This window comes from Mustela erminea, chromosome 8, assembly GCF_009829155.1.
Source record: "Mustela erminea isolate mMusErm1 chromosome 8, mMusErm1.Pri, whole genome shotgun sequence".
NCBI lineage: Eukaryota > Metazoa > Chordata > Mammalia > Carnivora > Mustelidae > Mustela > Mustela erminea.
This window is the reverse complement of record NC_045621.1, coordinates 25975292-25994794: the sequence shown is the minus strand read 5'-3', so window position 1 is coordinate 25994794 and position 19503 is coordinate 25975292. Positions and strand designations below refer to the sequence as shown.

Sequence of the window (19503 nt, the reverse complement as noted above, 5' to 3'; positions counted from 1 at the left end):
GCACAGTTTAGGCCAAAGATTGACCTTTTCTCCGTGGTCCTCAGAATCTCAGACCTTTGCAGGTTGGGCCACCCTCACCACCCAACACCCTGCGCCTTGGAGGGAACGGTTTTGCCCATGTGGCTCTCCTCACAGAGGACACGGGGAGGAGGTGGGCAGGAGGGACTGTGGGGAAGAGAGGGTTGAGGCAATTGGGAGCGGTCAGGGTCCTTTCTGCCTGCTCTGAGGTCCCCAGAGGAGGGACTGGAGCACAGCTTCCCAGAGAGCCAGCCCTTGAGAAGGATGTTGCTGGGTTTGGTAGCATCCTGGGAATACGCTGTCTCTAGAAAATGTCTCTCCCGAGACTTCAGTTATGTTTTCTTGGTTCCTCCTTGGGCACAGCTGTTCTGGCTTCAGGTTGGTTTCTTCTCTGACCAGCTGTTCTTCTGGGCTCTTCCTCCATTCCTTTCCTCCCTTTGCACCTGCCAACCCATCCCTTCTTCCTGTTTTAGAAGGTGGTGTGGACAGTGGCACCGTGCATTGGCCCCATAGCCAGGCTGCTGGGATGTGAAGTCCCAGGTCTCACTTACTAGTAGTGCACACGCGGGCAAGTTGTCTCAGGTTCCTCATTCTTGAGATGGGATAATCCTATTCATCTCCCAGAGTAACGCACGTATGGGAATTACTGAAGTAAATACATGTAAAGGGCTTAGAGCAGAGCCTGGGAAGAAGTAAGTGCTCTATACATATTATCTCTATCTACCTGTCTCTCCTTTTTTGTAAATACCTTGAGATCCTTTTGGATTTTGTCAGCTGATACAAGAAAAATACATTATATTGAGAGATCCTACAGAAATCACATCTCTAGAGGACGCCTGGGTGTCTCAGTCAGCTAAACTACCCTCAGCTCGGGTCATGATCCCAGGGTCCTGGATGGAGCCCCAAATCGAATCGGGCTTCCTGCTCAGTGGGAAGCATGCTTCTCCCTCTGCTGCCACTCCCCTTGCTTGTGCTCTCTCTTTCTCTGTCAAATAAATAAATAAAATCTTTTAAAAAAAGAAATTACATTTCTGGATATTTAAAATTATATACAGTTGGCCTGTGAACAACATGGGTTTGAACTACACAGGTCCACTTACACAAGGAATTTTTTTGATAAATACAGTACAGTACTGTAAATACATTTGCCCTATTTTCTTTTCCATATTATTTTAATAATACTTTCTTTTCTCTAGCTTAATTTATTATAAGAATACAGAATATAATACACATAATATATAAAATACGTGTTAATCGACTCTATCTTCTGGTCAACAGGAGGCTATTAGTAGCTCAGTTGTTGTTTTAAAGATTTTATTTATTTGTTTGAGAGAAAGAGACAGAGATAGTGATGGAGAGCATAAGCGGGGAAGAGATGGAAGCAGACTCCCTGCTGAGCATGGAGCCCAATGCCAGGCTTCATCCCAGGACCCTGAGATCATGACCTGAGCCAAGGACAGACGCTTAACTAGCTGAGCCACCCAGGTGCTGGGTAGTAGTTCAGTTTGAGGGAATCAGAAGTTATGCATGGATTCTTTTCTTTATAGGAGGTTGGCACCCCTAACACCCAAGCTGTTCGAGGCTCAACGGTGGTATATTTCCTATAGAAATTATCCCTTCCAGGTCCAGTGATGAAGAGCTCATCATCTTACAAAGACTTCATTCGAAAAGAAAGTTCTGTCTCCCACTGATCTTCCTCCTTGGGGCTTTTTCTATCTGTTAGTCTTAGTCCTGTATTTTGAGTGTATACAGAGAGGAGAAAAGAAGAGGACTCCTTCTTCCATGCAGCAGCTGCTGAGGCTTGAAGGATGCCCTCATCATACTCCCAAAGCCCTGTGGTTTGCAGATCTCCCAGCCAGGCTGCTGTGACCCAACCATCTCGTCTCATCTCGGTCCCTCTCCTGGCGGTGCCCCTGTTGGTCAAGATGCCTCTTTAGGCAGCTCCCCCAGGGGTTCTGGGCAGAGTGCGGAGATGCTCATGATGAAGGCAGTATAATATACATCAGTTTTGGGGGCTACATCTCATGTCTTTAGGGCAGGCTTCATGTGCTATTTATTTTGGGAAGCCCAGACCTGTGCTTGGCACAAGAGAAGTCAGATTGAATGCCCCATTTTGGGTGGATTTGGAGCTTTTAGTTGAGTCAAACCCTAGACCTGTCTTGGATCGGAACTGCTGTATAAGCAGGTCCCTTGTGTCCCCTGTTTCAACCTCACAGTAGGATATATCTCCATTTAGTCCTAATAAATTCCAGCATATAGGTTTTATTTCATAGACCTTATTTGTTGCACATTTTTAACTCTTGGTTCTCTCCTGCCGTGTGTTCGCTTCCTCTCCCACCTCCGTGGCCTTTGATTTCATGAAGTCAATGATAAAAACGATGATGAGGCCCCCACACCGAGCCCTGTCCTGCATTACTGAAAACCTTTTTCCAGACTGACATCAACAGTTATTGTTCAGTGGTTGCAAAACGACCCTCGTCTGCATCACCCATCTCACACTTCCCTGTGAGAAGCAAACATGAGAGAATCTGTTAGCAGATATATGCCCCCCACACTGCCTGTCTCTCTCTGATTTATCTGATATTTCCCCCCACAGAAAAAAAGAAGGAATACTAGAGATGCAGTCCATATGATTTTTCTATCCTTTGGAGAATCTCTCTTCATTGTAAGTAGAAGATAACACGAGATGATGTAAACAGGCAAAAATGGAAAGAAAGAGATGGCAGTTAGCAATGTTCAAAGGATTCATTTTAGCAAGAAGTTGTCACTTTCAAGGAAAAGTATTGGGGTCCCATTCGCTGGGCCATTTCCTGATGTAGATGTTTAACTTTTGTACAAGGCAATGTTGTTAGAGCCGGCGTGTCAATGTTGCATTGAAGTGAAAATTCCCGAAGGGAAATCTGTGGTACATGACACATGGGAGTACTTAATCATTTTTAATGGTGATTCTAGAAAGAATGATGGGGAAGCAAAAGGTCTTTTTTTTTTTTTTTTAAAGATTTATTTATTTGAGAGAGAGAGAGAGAGCACATGAGTGGAGGGGAGAGGGAGAGGAAGATGGAGACTCCCCAATGAGCAGGGAGCCCGATGTGGGGCTTGATCCCAGGACCCGAGATCATGACCTGAGCCAAAGGCAGATGAGTAACCATCTGAGTCCCCCAGGTGCCAGAAGCAAAAGATCTTAAGGCATTTTTTAGTTTTAAGGCACATTCAGGAACATACTGTAATTTTTAGGGGACCATTTTCTATAAAACAAATGTATATACATTTTTAAAAGATTTTTTTAAAGATTTTATTTATTTGACAGAGCAAGCGAGCATGAGCGGGGGAGGGGCAGAAGGAGAGAGAGAGAAGGATAAGCTGACTCCCCACAGAGAGCAAAGCCCAACAAGGTGCTTAATCCCAGGATCCCTGAGATCATGACTTGAGCCAAATTCGGATGCTTAAGTGACTGAACTGCCTAGGCAGCCCTTTAAGGATTCTATTTTTAAGTAATTTCTACACATAATGTGGGGCTCGTACAGCCTCAAGATCAAGACTTACATGCTCTACCAACTGATCCAGCCAGGCGCCCCCAAATATATGTGCTTATTATAATTTTGTGTCCATCTACACCAGAAGGGAAAGAAAGTCATGTTAAAGAAGGATCTGGAACTTCATATTCTGATACAGAACGACTGCTAAAACCTATTAAGTGAAAAGTGCAGGATATAGTATGCCACCATTTATGGGGGAAAATGGAAGGGTGCAGGAGAAGCTGGTAACATTCCTTGTTTATACCCTGATGGCTGGGAGACAAGGCCTTTATTTTTGGATTGTGGATCATATGAACGTATTCCCTAAGTTAAATAAGCAAACAATAAATATGCAAGAAAAAGGAAGCTGTGTTGAGGTAGTAACAATAACTAGTCATTCTTTCATGTTTCCTTTTTTAAAATTAAGTGTGTGTGGACTTTCGAATTAGGTTTGAATTCTGGCTTGACAGAATTGAGCTGGCATGTTGAGCATGAGGGAAGTAATATTAACTCATGCAAAAGTTGGGAAAGACTCTCTTGCAGATCAAATACAATAAGGACCATTTCTTAAAGTTCAGTTGGTGATTGTCTGATCTTGGGATATGGAGTGAAAACAAAGAAGCAGATTTAAGCCTGGGTACGAGCAGCTGCTTCTGAAAATGGTTTTTGACCATCCAAGCAAGACAAAAACTAGGGTATCCAAATGCTTGGGTTTCAAATGGTGAATAGGTTTTGACTCAAAAAATTTATTTTGACTCAAAATAAAAATTTTTTTCAAAATTTTTTAAAAATTTATTTTTGACTCAAAAAATTTATTTTGAATCAAAAGTCAGCTTGAACTACTCATTAGATCCAGCCAGAAAGATTCTATGTGTGTTTGTGAATAAGGGAGTTGAGTGTTTCAGTCAATGGTCGCTGGACCCCTCTCCATCATATCTTTGGAAGAAATTAGCCAATGAGCTATAAGCATAGCCACTCTCCTGTTATAAGTACAGTCTTGCCTGAGTGAGAAGCTCTGCTCTGATGGACAGAATTCAGGGGAGTCACCAAAAAGCAGTCCCTGGACCCAGAAGAGGAATGCTTTTGTATCTGTGTCATCGCCCGAGTCACTTAGGGACAGAAAGATTGAGCCATTAACACCCCCTTCTCTGTAGACCATAACCTCACCCAGCCAAATAAGTCTATATGCTGAATGTTTTCCCCCAGGAGCAAGAGCTAGGAAAGCATGAGAATAATAATTTGTATGGTAGTTATGATTTCCTTTCTGTTTATGTACTCCTTGAGCACAGTTTGTAACATGAATCTTTCAGACGCGAGGAACAGAGAAAGAACTCCCATTGTCTAAACCTAAGTGGAATTGTCTTGAGTTCCAGAAGAAGGGCTGACTTCAGATGAGATAAGATCCTGAGATGGGAATGTCCTTAGGCGCTCTCTCTCTCTCTCTGTGCTGCTTTCACCTTTGTCCTCCTCTGAGGGTTGACTTCTTCGTTAGGCTGACTTTTCTCAGGGTAGTCATGGTGATGGGAGAAGTTCTAGTTAGTTCTAGGTTTTTTACCCTCTTGCTGCATTGTCCAGGAGAAGAGAGAACATCTCTCCTGGTCACTCTCGAAAGCCTCACAGTTTTAGCTACATCTCCTTCGCTGAGCTGGGTGAGGTGTCCATCCCTGCCCCAGTGGGGCTGTGCTTACTGATGTGAGTTATTGGATTTCAAACCTGGCACCCCTTCAAAGGATTCTGATTTCATCAGCCTGGGAGATGGGTCTCGTGCACTGGTATTTTAGAAATGCTCCCTGCATGATTCTAATAATCAGCCAAAGTCAAGTACATTGGCTTAAGTCAGTTGGTACCAACTTTTAGAGCTGGGAATGTAACTGTTCTCCAAAGGAAAATCTGAGTAAAGGTGACAGATTGATAGAAAAGGAAGATAGATATCAGGGAAGCAGACATCAAGTATGTGTCTGAGGCAGACATTTTTGTTGCATACGTATTTGCTGCCCTGGTGTCCCTATCACATCTTCCTCCTCGCTATCAGAACCTGGCTTTTGTGGGGAGCATCAAGGTGCCAGCTCCAGTGGCAAGATCATGATTGTCCAAATACTGTTGGCAATTTGTTTCCCCACTTTTCCTGTCTCCCTGGTGATGAAAGAAACAGAAAGAGAGAGAGACAGAACAACTAAATTATTCTTTGTAGCAGAATATACAAAGAAAGTTTCAAGTTAATACATGAGAAATTGGGAATATGAGCCCAATATTTGGAGTTATGGAAGTAGCTACCAGAGGAAGAAGGAGGAGGAAGGAGAACAAGAAAGCAGGGGTGGAGGGAACAAGGAAAAGAAATGTTCAAGTGTACTACCAAGGAATAAGACAAGAAAAAGAAAATGGGAAAGCAAACTTCATTTTCATTTTAGACCCTTCTGTTCTCTTTGGGTTTTTACTTCTGTGTAATCGTATTATTTTTATAACTTAAAGATAAGCTGATTGCTTTTGAAATTGTTTCTAAGAGCTTAAGATGACTTAAAATATATGTAGCTTCTTGTTCGAGTCCATTCTCTAAATGCAGACATTGTCTTTTTTAGCAAGAAATGTGAAGTTCTTTTTTAACAGTCCCATTCATCCACAGCCTCACAGCAATACAGTCCTCTGCTCTGCCTGTCTTTGTGTTGCCTCAGCCTTCTTACCCGGCTTGAAACAACCAGAGAGGAGAAAAACACCTCAAGAATCTGGTCTACATGCCTTCAGTAACACACTTTCAGTCATATGTCTTTCACTTGGACTTGGCTCCCTGGTGTCTTATGCAATCAAATTGGCACTCTTTCTTTTTTCTTCTCTTTCTTACTCTTTCTTTCTTTCTTTTTTGAGAGAAAGAGAAAGAGTGGGGAGGGAGGGGCAGAGAGAGAGGGAGACAGAGAATCTTGAACAGACTTCATGCTGAGTGGAACCCCCCCCCCCGCTATGTGGGGCTCCCTCTCATAACCCTCAGGTTATGACCTGAGCCGAAATCAAGAATTAGACTCTTAGCTAGCAGCCACCCAGCCACCCCCCCCCCCCCGCATTATTTCTTTTATTACACCTTTGCAAATTGACTTATTGTTTCAGGCCACTGTATCATGATGAGCCACAATGTATTACATTAGGTTTTAGCAAAAGACAAACAAAAGATTATTTTAGAAAGTAAGACTTCAACTTTTGATGTCTAGTGGGTTGGAATTTCAACTCACTTATGAAGGGTATTTAATTGGTCTATGTTATTTAAAAAAAATCTATTTATATATTTTAGGGGGGGGTGAGGGGCAGAGGAAGAGGGAGAGAGAATCCCAAGTAGACTCTGGGCAGAGCACAGAGCCCAACACGGGGCTCAGTCTCAGGACCCCGAGATCATGATCTGAGCTGGAACCAAGAGCTGCGCAGTCAACTGACTGAGCCACCCAGGCGCCCCCAGTCTTTATTTTAAAATTATTTGTCTAAGAACAAAGTGTGACAACTTAAAAATTGTAGGACATCATAAGGCTTGATTTTCTCCAGTAGCAGGGAATAGGCAAGTTAGTTTGTTTAGCCATGGGTAAGATTTTATCCATCACCATTTCTCATTTGTTGCATTCAGATGCCGTTTGTTGGGCTCATATGTTAAAAACAAATTCAAATTCCCCTCCTTGTTGATTTTATCCAAAACCAATTCTTAGTAAACCCTACCCACACTTCTGCTGGTTTTAGAGCTTTTAAATTTTCCACAAAACTTCCAGATCCTTTCATATGAGATTACCCATGACCATTCTGTCAAAAGATGACAGTAATAATCCAGATATAGGAAGTGCATGGCTTTAGTCCATTAATTTTAACAGCACTTCCCATGCACACAAGTCAGTCGATGCTTAACTGGCCGGGTGGAGGGTGGGGGGGGGGATGCGCGTGGAGATCCGTCCTTAGCAGGTTTTTTAATGTCATAGTGTCGCTTCTCCATCAAATGCTTTTATCAGAGTAACAGATACTGAAACAGAAAGAATTTGTATGACACGCAGTGTTGGAATTTAGGAATAGCAAAAGAGCCGATAGATGGGCAGCAAGAGGAGGAAAATTAAAAAAAAAAAAAAAGTTTTCAACTTGGACGACCCAGTGAGGTTGGGTCTCTGAAAGGACAGGATTTGGCTACTTTGAGCTGAGCAGACAAGTTCTGGGGCCTCAGCCTAAGAAGCCAGGACAGAGGCTCAGAGACCTTGAATCACAAGTTAATGAAGCCACCTAGTGGTTTGTTACATGATTTAAGGTTGTGTGAAGACAGAAAGTATCTGCGGATTTTTTGATTGTGTGGGTTTCTCCAATCAAGTGTTTCTGAAAGCCCCATCACTTTCCATTTAAGGAGGGCTCACTGCATTGAGAATCAGTGCAACACTGCTCTGTGTAATATTTTATTTATTTACAGTCTTCTTTTTAGCAAAAAGGACCAAAGCAACACTTATTAAAAGACAGTGAGAGAGCACAAACCAGAAGATGAGAGAGAGAAAAAGCGTGAATATAGACATAGAAAGGAGCATAAAATTCTGGGTGTTTAAAAATTCAAAAACTTTCTGTGAAAGGGCTCTGTATTTTCACTTAGTAGAAACTGGTCCCTTATAAAATTCAGTGTCCAGAACGGTGAAACAGTTCTCAGGAAAAGTCTAAAACTGTACCTGACGCTAAGAGCTGAGCACTTTTTCTTCTGGAGGTCTTCCCAAATGAGATGCTGCCCTTAGTCCTCATCCAGAGTCTTGGAGGATTGTTTCTTAACCATGTCCACTCTGACTGGAGGAGAATGGGCATCACACGTCCCTTTCAGCACTTGTATGAACACACGTGCTCCTCAGAATAAGCCCATGAGGTCGGTAATACAGTGTCCCCATGCCACACACTAGGCCATGAGACACAGTTATTAACTTGCGCAAAGCCAGGCTCTTAGGAAATAATGGAGCCGGGAGCCAGACCCAGGCAGGATGGCTCCAGCAGGTGTGTTCTTTTCCAGAATGCTCTACACTGAATGGCCAATGTGGTACAATAAGACCCATCCAACGAGAACAACAATAGTGGAGGTTTCCCCCCAACTTACCCACTCTGTAGTGAATTATATATATCATGCCCTGAACATGATGCTCAAGATGGGTCAGGGTTGCGTATTTCCAAGATGACTCAGTTAACTTTGCTTTCTTCCAGGGCACAGGCTTTATCCCAGACCTCCGTCACCACACATTCGTGCCCACACATGCCTTTGGTCCAAAAAATAAACAAACAAAAAACACAAAGAAACAAACAAACAAAAGTCCTACAGAAGAAGGAGAGAGTCCTCAAATTCCCCCACTTACTGGCTTCTAAAAAATGGCTGAAATCAATGCCTTTTTGATGGCCTGTCCTTTAATACAAGATCTAAAATGTAGTCGTAACAAAATTCCCTTTATTTCGCTGGTTTTTCTTCTCAAAGTGGTATCTAAAAATATTTGTGAATGGCAGCTAAATGGATTTCTCCTAGCCAGTCATGAAAGCTGATTAGCAACGAGCAAGGTTAGGCTCAACAGGAACTGTAGGAAATGAGTGTCATCCCTGAAACATTTGCCTTAGAGGAGTCAGAGTATCACACACTTGAATCTTAAATTGAGCATTAAGAACGATGTTCTTTGAAGCTGTGTGTTAGAACAGTTGTGTGGTTAATGTTTTTGCTGAAAAGAAAAAGTATACTCTCTAAAATGACTGTTCTGTATAGATAAGGCTCCTTAACAAAAAAATGCCCATGATATTTAAAAGAAACGCTTAGCTTAATAAAGATTCTGATGCTCCTGAAAGATTCAGTTTCTGTTTGGAGACCAATGTGATGGCCCTACTGCCCATAAGATTGGAGTTTTGAGAATGGTAGCTTTTTAGCAGTTCTGAAAACAATTCTGCCTGAAAAGATTTGCCTTGTTGTGTGAATCTTACTGAAGCAAAAGAGAGCAGTGCTGGGATACGGTGAAGAAGACGTTGGCCAGGAATCCAGAAACTTGGGATTCCCAGGTCTACTGTACTCTGATAACAAAGGAAGAGATAAATTCTTGGTGTGTGGTATGTGCCGTATTTCTCATGAACTTTGGAGTCAGACCTGGATGCAAATACCAATTCTGGTACCAATTAGCTGGATGGTATTGGATGCCCCAGTTAATGTCTTCGGGCCTTAGTTTCTTCAGGGATAAAATGGCTTTGGTCATACATGGGTTTTAGTAGGGGCTCACTGAATGTGGGTGGGTGCCATTCTACACCTTTAATCTTTATAACTGTCTGGAATGAAGTCATCCCTTTCGACACCCCCACTTCACAGATAAGAGCATTGAGGCTGAGACACCGGGAACAGGAAGAGTTTAAGGAACATCGCCTGCTCCAGGCTGAGGCCCTGGAGATGGGAGCCGTCGGATTCCTGCTGACGCCTTCTCACGTGTGCCCTCCTCTCCTTTCAGAAAGGTTTTGAAGCCTGGTGAAGAGGAGACCCACCTGTTTCACTCAGTGTCCATTTGGGCATTAGAGAACAGTGGAAGGCAAGGGGTGAAAATAAATCCGCATTTTTATTTTCCTTCAGGAGTGGCAAAAACTCAACTACGATATCTACACCCTGCGGCAGATCCGGAGGGAAGTGAGAAATAGATGGAAACGCATCTTAGAGGATTTAGGTGAGTCTGAGAGTGACTGTGGAATGGTGCAGATAGCCAGGGGTGGTCATTCCTCTTCCCTTTCTTCTTCGAGCTTTGTATCAAAGGCCAGAAGACACATCAGCAGCTGACTGATTGGAGCTGTTGCGTACGGGTTACGGTCCCAATCCTGTGCTCCTTGTATCCTCCAGCATAAACATCTCATATTTCTGTTCCTACAAGCCTGTGTCTTGAGGACATACTTGGCCATGTGCTACTCCCATCTGTGCTCAGCGCGGAGTATCCCAGGCAGGGGAAGCATGCGGGCACCACCACCGGATATTTCTGGCGGTGTACATCATGGATTGAATTAGATGAGCGTGATTGGCCAGTTAGGAGGTGCTTGAAGATGAGGCAGGTGGAAAGAAATGTTGTTTGTATGAGAGAGAGCAAAACTCAGTGTGGACTTGCGGAAGGACTCAAAGCTGGGAAACCTTCCAAGTTGGGACATAGACCTGTGGCATCAAAAAAGACATTGGGCATTGGTTTTTCTTAAGTCGGCTAGATTCATGATACAGTAAACGTGGCCCCTCACCTTGGAAAATGACCTTGTTTTCGTATTTAAAGCATGAATGTATTGAGTTCGAAGTCTTCCATTTTTCTGCCTTGGAAGAGAACAGAATCCCTTGGCCTAATACCTGTTCACAGGTTGCTGGCATCAGCCCCCATTGCTCCGTTGGGTTACGGTGGGATGGACCCCTGCCCTCTTGACTCACCACTCTTGTGACTTAATTGTCTCCTTCTATAAAGTGAGTTAGTCCAGGCAGGTGTGAATCTCTCAGTCTTTCATATTTTGGGGTGAGTAATTTTTTTTTTTTTTTTTTTTTTAACAAGACTATTGCCTCGGGGGAAGGAATGTGGGCTTGGAGAAGTAGAAGCCTGGAGACAACCACTTTGCAGGTCCCAAAATGCAGAGGCAGGTAGGGGAAGAGGAAGGAGTAGGAGGAGGATTTCAGTGCCAAAAAAAGAGGTGGGAGTAGCAAGCTGTCAGTGGGTGAGGTTCTGAGACTTAACTCGGAGGGAAAAGTTAACGAAGAAAATGAGACCAGAAGAAATCTCAAAAGAGCTTTAAAGACCCTGCCAGTCACACTGACCTGGGAAGGAGTGCACGGAGCAGGGCCTTGGCTCCTGACATTTGTTTGGAATGCACATCTGCGTACCTTCATTTTTTTTTTTTTTTAAGTTTTATTTATTTATTTGACAGACAGAGATCACAGGAAGGCAGAGAGGCAGGCAGAGAGAGGGGAAACAGGCTCCTTGCTGAGCAGAGAGCCCGATACGGGGCTCGATCCCAGGACTCTGTGATCATGACCTGAGCCGAAGGCAGAGGCTCTAACCCACTGAGCAAGCCAGGCACCCCTGGGTACCTTCTTAATCTCCTGCAGGATGGCCATTTCTTATCACTACTGTATTTACAGGAGGGGTAAAGTTTTTTTATCTCTGTAAGTTTTTTCTTCTCCTTTTTTTCTTTTATTAACATAAAACGTCTGTAGGTTTTCAAAAGGAAGCTGACTCTTTGTTGTCCGTGACGAAACTCAGCACCATTAGTGATTCTAAAAACACAAGGAAGGCTCGGGAGATATTGTTAAAACTGGCTGAAGAAACCAGTATTTTTCCAACAAGCTGGGAGCTCTCGGAGAGATACCTTTTTGTTGTGGTAAGTGGAGATATATGCTTTTTTTTTTTTTTTTTAAGGATTTTATTCATTTATTTGAGAGAGAGCAAGTGGGGGCTGGGGGAGGGAAAGAAGGTGCGGGAGAAGCAGACTCCTTCCTGAGCAGGGAGCCCAACATGGGGCTCGATCCTAGCACCCTGGGATCATGACCTGAGCCAAAGGTAGATAGATGCCTAACTGATTGAGCCACCCAGGTGCCCCAGTGGATGTATTTTTTATGTGCCCTCATTTTGCTTTAAGTTTTTGCTTTACTGTTATTCCAAATACTCATCATTCCAGCACCACCACAACACCACAGTTTGGGGAGATAGACGAAGCTGGCATCTTATATGTTGGTTTCCAGAAGCAGACAGCATCAGAACCACCTGACGGGCTTTAAATTTTCAGATTTCTGGATTGCACTCAGCCCTGTTGAGGCTCAGGTTGTGGCTCAAGAATCCATACTTTTCAACCACTTCTGCTATGCAGCCAGCTTTTCGAATCATTTGTAGGTCAGAGATGTGAGAAACATTGTTAATATAACCTAAGATTGGGAGCCTGGGTGGTTCAGTTGTTTAAGCAACTGCTTTTGGCTCAGGTCATGATCCTAGAGTCCCGGGATCGAGTCCTGCATTGGGCTCCCAGCTCCATGGGGAGTCTGCTTCTCCCTCTGACCTTCTCCCCTCTCATGCTCTCTCTCTCTCAAACAAATAAATAAAATCTTTAAAAAAATATATATATATATATATATATGACCTAAGATTAAAAAAGAATTTGAAAGGGACTCTACTACAAATGTGGAATGTTTCTTGGGTAATATGAGTAAAGGTTAGGGACATCTCTAAATTTGTTGAGAAAAACTGAAGCAATGTTTTACTTGTTCATGATTATTTCTAGGGTGGGTATTGTTACTAGATTGGTTTTCCCATCAACATGGCTGAGTTCCCATCTTGACAATACTTGTATGTTTAAATCTTCGGCAGGACCGTCTCATTGCTCTCGATGCAGCAGAAGAGTTCTTTAAAATCGCCAGTCGAACTTACCCCAAGAAGCCAGGAGTCCCAAGCCAGGCTGATGGCCAGAAAGAACTGCACTACCTTCCATTTCCAAGTCCCTAAAGGACAGTCTAGGAAGCAGAATTGGGATCCCCTTGCTGGTACTCAACAGCCAATCCAAGTTGGACAAATGCATATAGAAGACAGTAAGCAAGTGGAGGGCTAGCTAAGTGAAAAATCATTCTAAATCCTACAAAAAACTAAGGGTTTGGAATATTTGGTCTTCAAGAGGATGTTATGATAAGAAATGTTTGGGTTGTGTTGAAACACACTTGGGATCTTGCATCAGGGATATGGTCACTGGGATCTTTCCTCCCAGCTGATTAGATTTCAAGAACCCACTGTCCCCATTTTGGTTTTGGTTGTACAACAAGCCTAATGGGAGAGTGGGATGTTCTAGGTAAGAAAACAATAAGACTGATAAAGCTATCATTGAGCCCAAATATGGACTACTGAATTTTAAATAATCACTATGTAATATAAGCTAATGCTAAAATAATACCAGGCATCATGTGACTTTTATTTGATTTGGAAGCTCCTTCAGAACCTTGCAGGTGTCAGAGGCATCATCTTGAGTATAAGTCAGAATTCTTCAGAGGTTCTAATGTAGCAGATAATAGGAATATCTAACAGGGCTGCCCAGAAGGGACTTCCAGATAGATCAATCCCATGTCAAAAAGCTCTGTCCTCAGTGGTGGGACATGCATCTTAAATTCTTAACATTATCAATACTTGATTACCTCATTTTGGCATCTCATCCATTTCAAGACCTCAAGGCCATGGTATGTTATCTGGGCTAGCATCTATCAACTGAAACATTTGACCTCCACTTCCTCCTCTTCTCTTTAATCTGCTTCTGGCTCAGTGGCAGAGTCACACTTGCCCAGAAACCCGCAGTGCAGACTTGCAGCTCTGTTACACAGAGGGTCATTGCAGGACTGTCTTCTGGATTTTCAAGATGGAGCAATGCTGCCAATACAACTTGCTTCTCTCCACAGACTGAGAAGTCCAGCCTCGGAAGTTACTTGCCACTCAAGCAAGGAGCTTGCCGGGAAATGACTCCTAGTTCACATTATTGAGTAGATTTTCAGAACCTGTCAGATGTATTGGTAGATTGCTGAGAACACTGGCAATATTTTTACCCCTACAGACTTTGTTCTTCTGACTTCAGGTAAAGGGTAGCTTGTCTTTAGTTTGTCCAGGGGATGGTGACTTGAAAAGTTTCTGACCAGCTCTTTTAGTAGTATATACAATGTTTGAAATATTTCTTAGAGGAAGATACATGTTCTTCATTTATTAATCCATTGCAGATCAACTTAACTGACATGTTTCAGGAAGATTCTTTCTAGTATAGTAAGCCAAAAGTTTTATTTTTTATATTTAATGCTTAACTTCTCTCTCACATTGTTTAAAATTAGCCTGCAGACGATTTCCCTCACTTCTGTAGGCTCTTGTGAGATAAACGTACAAACAGTGAAACAAATAAATAAAAAAAAAACTAAAAATAAACAATAAATCTTTCTAAATCGTATTGTTTCCATGTCTGTCCTTGGAATTTGTGTTTTGTCTTTCTGCCTTTTTTGCATCTTTGGAGAATTAATTGTAAACATTGTCTTTATTTTTGGTAATGTATGAATAAGGATAAGAATGTCTCTATGAGTATAAGAAACATGGAATTATCCAGGAATTTTTCCTTGCAGGGAATTAAAAAGTTTTCCTATTTACTTTTCAGCTGGATGTGTGTGATATTTCCAAGAAATAAGAGGGAACAGATCATTCTTTCCATAATCCCTTTATAATAAAGGGTAAAGAAGCTGATAGGCAAATGGGTTTAAGGACCTCCTCCCCCTTGTCCTAAAGCAAGTCAAAGGGCAGATCTGTGCTCAAGTCCAGGTGATACCACAATACATGGCAGGCTCAAGGATGATTGCCTGGACCACTCCAGAGCTCACACAGGGTTTGGCAGGACCCGATCGACAGATGTGCTGGCGGCTGGAGGGTTTTCCTACTTTCTAAATGTCTCCCTGTTGACCACTGTAGTACTTCTCAAAGGTTCATCTGTGTATGCACAGTGCTTTCAGATGGTAGAGATGAATGGAACTTTCCATATTAAAAGTTATTTATTTTAATGTGCTCCAGTGGGGAAACCCTGGAGTTTGCTGATGTCCTGCTTCATGGATATTATGGCAGTAAACAATCAAGTATTCATGTTTTCTTAAAGGGGGCACCTAGGAAGGCACAGTGGACACGCGGAGCAAGGTGATCAGGAATGCACTGGTGAGGGGGAAGCCACATCACTGAGGAGCTCAGTGATAAGGCTTGTGGTCCAGATGCTGTTCCAGAAGTGGGCTCACTAATAGCAATGCAGGTGGACAAATAGGGGTCCAGGGGCAGTGCTTCACTGCCAGAAGCAAAGTGGACACAAGGATCATGAGTGGTCAGGTCTGAGGGTCCCTGCAGAGAGAGTTGGAGATGGTTAATAGAACACAGCATCCCTAAAGGCGGAACAGAGGGGTGACCAGTAAGAATATTGCTCAAGCTATACCAGCGAAAGATCTCCAAGAACGCTGACCAGGAGATAGATGGGGCACAGCTACCCTAACAGAAAGTTATGATCTCTTGATAGGTTTCCAGACCCTGGCTATTTTCCAGATCCAAAAACTAGTGACCGGAGGATGGTCTAGATCCCCAAGAGGAGGTCTTTGCAACACCACTGCAAGTATATACGGCAAAGACTTCCCTAGTCCTTCCTCAAAGGGACCTACAGTCATTTCCCTGGATAACTGTACACTGGGGAAAAGTGTGTACAAAAACACTCTGAGGATGTAGGACACAATTTCCAAGTTGACACAGATACTCACGGACAAGAGTATCATGATAGTGTGCCTTGGAGAATGGAGGTCTGTAGGGTTTATGGAGTCCTAGCCCAGATCTAACTCACAGTAGTTCCACTGAGTCCACGGATCTATCCAGTGTTCATCTCCCCACGTCCAGAAGAAATTATTGGGCTGAATGTATTTGGGACTTGGCAGGACCACCATTTATTTCTTGGCCTGTGAGTTAAAAACTGTCCTAGTGGGAGAGCTTAGTGGAAAGTCAAACTGCTCCAGCCCCTGGCCATGACAGTAAACCAAAGTCAACAGTGCATCCCAGGGAGGTGGCAGAGATTAGTGATGCCCTTGAAGACCTAAAGTTTGCAGGACGTTGGTCTTGACCATAATTCCATTTAATTCACCATGCTGGCCCCTCTGAAAACTAGATGGATGCCAGAGAATGAAAGTGGATTATTGAAAACTCAACCAAGTAGCTGCTGGGCCAGATGCGGAATCTTTGTGAGAACAAATGAGCACAGACTCAGCTACATGGCATGTGGCCATTGATCTGGCAAATATGTTCTTTCCATACTCATTGGAAAGGCAGACCAGAAATGTCTGCATTCTCTTGTGATGGACAATGGTAACATTAATGGACTTGCTCCCAAGCTAGACTCTCTCACCCTCTACAATATAGTCTAAAGGGATAGGTATCATGTGGTCATTCTACAGAATATCACATGGGTCATCTATCTCAATGGCATTAGATCTGAGGAGTACGAAGTGGCAAATGCATGAGAAAAGACATACACTTCAGAGGATGGGAGAATCCTACAAAGTCTCAGGGACCTCCGACTTTGGTGGTTTTTAGGGTCAAGGGCCATTGCTGGAATGTCTTCCCCAAAGGAAAGGTCAAGTTATTTCATCTTTCACCTCCCACAGCTAAGAAGGCATCAGAACGCTTGGCAGACCTCTTTACATTCTCACCTGGAATTACTGCTCCACCCTTGATAGTGGGGTGTCATGAAAATCTTAGACCCCTGAAGGAGGTCTAGGGCAAGAAAAGGCTCCAAAGCAGGTCTAGGCTATGACCCTGCAGACACTTTTGATTATATAAGTCTTGGGGACAGGAGAAGAGGTTGTGTGGAATTTCTGGAAAACTCAATAGGAGAATAACAACATAGATCTCTAGGGTTCTGGGGAAGGCCAGAATCACACATCATTTGAAAAATTGCTCATCAGGAGCTAGGTTTTTATCAGATTCACCAACGCATGAGTTATCCAATTTTTTTCCTTGTTACTTTAAAAAATAATCTTGGTTTTAGAATAGTGTTAGATTTATAAAAAAAAGTTGCAAAGATCATAAAGAGGTGCTATACACCTCACACCAAGTTTTCTCCACTATGAACGTCTTACCTTAGTGTGGTAGGTTTGTCACATCTAATAAGCCAATGTTGATATGTAATCATGACGAAGTAAAGCCCATTGTCTACTCAGGTATTAGTTTTTGTCTTACGTCTTTCGCTGTTCCAGGATCCCATCTAGGACATCATACTTCATTTAGCCTCCATGGTCCCCTAGGTTCCTTTTGCCAAGAATATCTACTCAGACCTTTCCTTGCTTTTGAAGACCTTGAGAGTTTTGAGGAGTTCCGTTCAGGAATCTAGAGGAGAGACATGATAGTCACCATGACTATGACCTTGAGACCAGCTGCAGCCATGGGGTTAACTGTTGTCTGGTTAGCCTTCTTCATTTCTCAAGAATTGAAATGCAGCAGGTTCCTTGGAGGGGTCCCTCCCAGAACTTGCCATAAGGAGCCAGCGGATCTGCACATTGTAGGGGTGGACTATAACAGAGGATGTGGGGGCACTGCTCAAGCCTGTTGTCCTTGGGGCTGGAAGATTCCCTCAGCTGCTGGCGGTCTCAGTGTCTGGGCTCTCAGATTAGGCTCCCTGGGAACTGCCATCGACTGATGACAGCTGTCTCTCCCATGGTTCCCAGCCTGTCCAGGAACATCCTGTATCTGTCGACAAGTTCATTGGTACAAGTGTGTGAAGAGTTATCCCAGCTCCAGAGACCCCCATTAGGTTGGCTGAAGCCTTTGTTGTGACTCCATTTTAGTAACATTTCCCCCCATCCTGCCTGCCTTCTCTTCTCCGTAGGTGTTTGCCGATAACTTCTTTCATTGCTCCATTTCAAAATCTTTCCCCAGGAAACTCGGTTGTGACATTATCAGAGCAAATAATTTACAATATCCAAGTCTATGTTTTTGTATGACCCATATATAGTGACTTTTTGGTTACTAAACCAAGCCAGAGCAGTTATCTACTGAAATAACGTATTATTGAATTGCAAGTCATTTCAAAATGTATTTGGCTTTCAAATTAAGACATTGTTTTTAAAAATTTTTTTTATCATGTGGATATCATGATCCATTAATTCATTTAACATAAGTGGTTAAACAGTTTTTAAAGATATCATGAAAGTGACTTTTCTGTAGCTAAGACATTACATGTAAGTTTCACTAGGGGGCATCAGTTTAAAATCAGTAGCTTCTGGAAGAGATCTGCATTGACAACAGCAGAAACCAGTTTATCTGATTACTCTTCAGGGGTCACAGAGGCATCATGGCACAGCCCTGGCTTCTTTTCCATGAAAGTAATACATTCATTCATTTCTACAGATAACTTTCTATTACTAACATCACAAGGAATATGTTTAAAGTGGATTAAGTTGCCCTGAAAGCAGTGTTCTCAATTTCCATGTCACTACTATGAACAGAGTTAAAAGGGGCAGCCACTCGGAACACTGTGTACTGTTTCAAGAAGTGTTACTATTTGCTTCCAGAATATTAGTTCATGTCCTGCTTTGACACACAACAAAAGGATATGTGGCATCTCCATTTTCAAATCCCTTACCATCAGGGTTTAAGAGAGTGGGTCGTAGAAAACTGAGTCAGGGACCCAGGTCTTAGCTTGAGTCTCCTTTAATCATTTAGTATAAAAGTGGGGTTCATTTGATTTTCTACTCATCTATATTCTAAGCATTTAGTGAAATTAAATTTAGAAACAACAGTATTATAAGTATTTGCAAAAACCAAGAGTTGTAGTTTCTAGGTAGCAATTTACTTAAAAAATTCTTCCGCGTGAGCAGTGCGAAATGTGTAAGTGAACTCCATCATACATCCTAGAGATATGTAGTTAGCATTTGAAGTATTCTCATCAGGAATCCACTTCCCAAATGGCTGTTCAATCATTTCAATGATCTTTAGCAAAATTTACACCTGAAGTTTCATTAAATTGCAGAAAGCATGTTAGCAATGATTTTCCATTTATGAAATGAGTCATAGTCTAGTAAGTGTTTAGCTAGAAACACTGGCTCCATCATCTTTGTAGGAAGATGTTGCTAAGAATCTGTTAGACCAAGCACTGCTCAAGGCCTAAAGCCTTATATGACCTTTGTCCTCGTACTTCACAGATCTGAGGCTGCGTTACCTGGTTTGGTTATCAGGGTACTGTTGTGTCTACCTGAAAATGAAACTTGTATCAAGTCTCAAGACCTACTGTGGGTCTTGAGAAAAGAAAGGGAGAATTCTCTGGTGTTACAGGAAGAAAATGTTTAGCTTGTGGCTAATAAGTGCTGTATAGGAGAATTTGGGCTAAGATTCACTTTTCATATCACCTGGTTGCAAGATTACCAGAGAGGAGACCTACGGCCTTTACCTTCCTCTTCTAATTGCCTGAGAACACTGAAATTTACTAAAAGACTGGA

The 19503-nt window shown here is 42.7% G+C and overlaps 1 protein-coding gene across 1 annotated transcript in view; it reads left to right on the top strand.

Moving 5' to 3' along the window:
• The window catches only part of MREG (melanoregulin), a 59929-nt gene extending 45527 nt beyond the window's left edge, over positions 1-14402 (top strand). The window contains exons 3-5 of the mRNA XM_032354729.1: positions 10102-10192; positions 11704-11867; positions 12848-14402. Of these exons, the coding sequence (XP_032210620.1) occupies positions 10102-10192; positions 11704-11867; positions 12848-12982 (390 nt within the window). The 3' untranslated portion in view covers positions 12983-14402. The remainder of the gene's footprint in view (positions 1-10101; positions 10193-11703; positions 11868-12847) is intronic.
• Positions 14403-19503: the final 5101 nt, after the last annotated feature.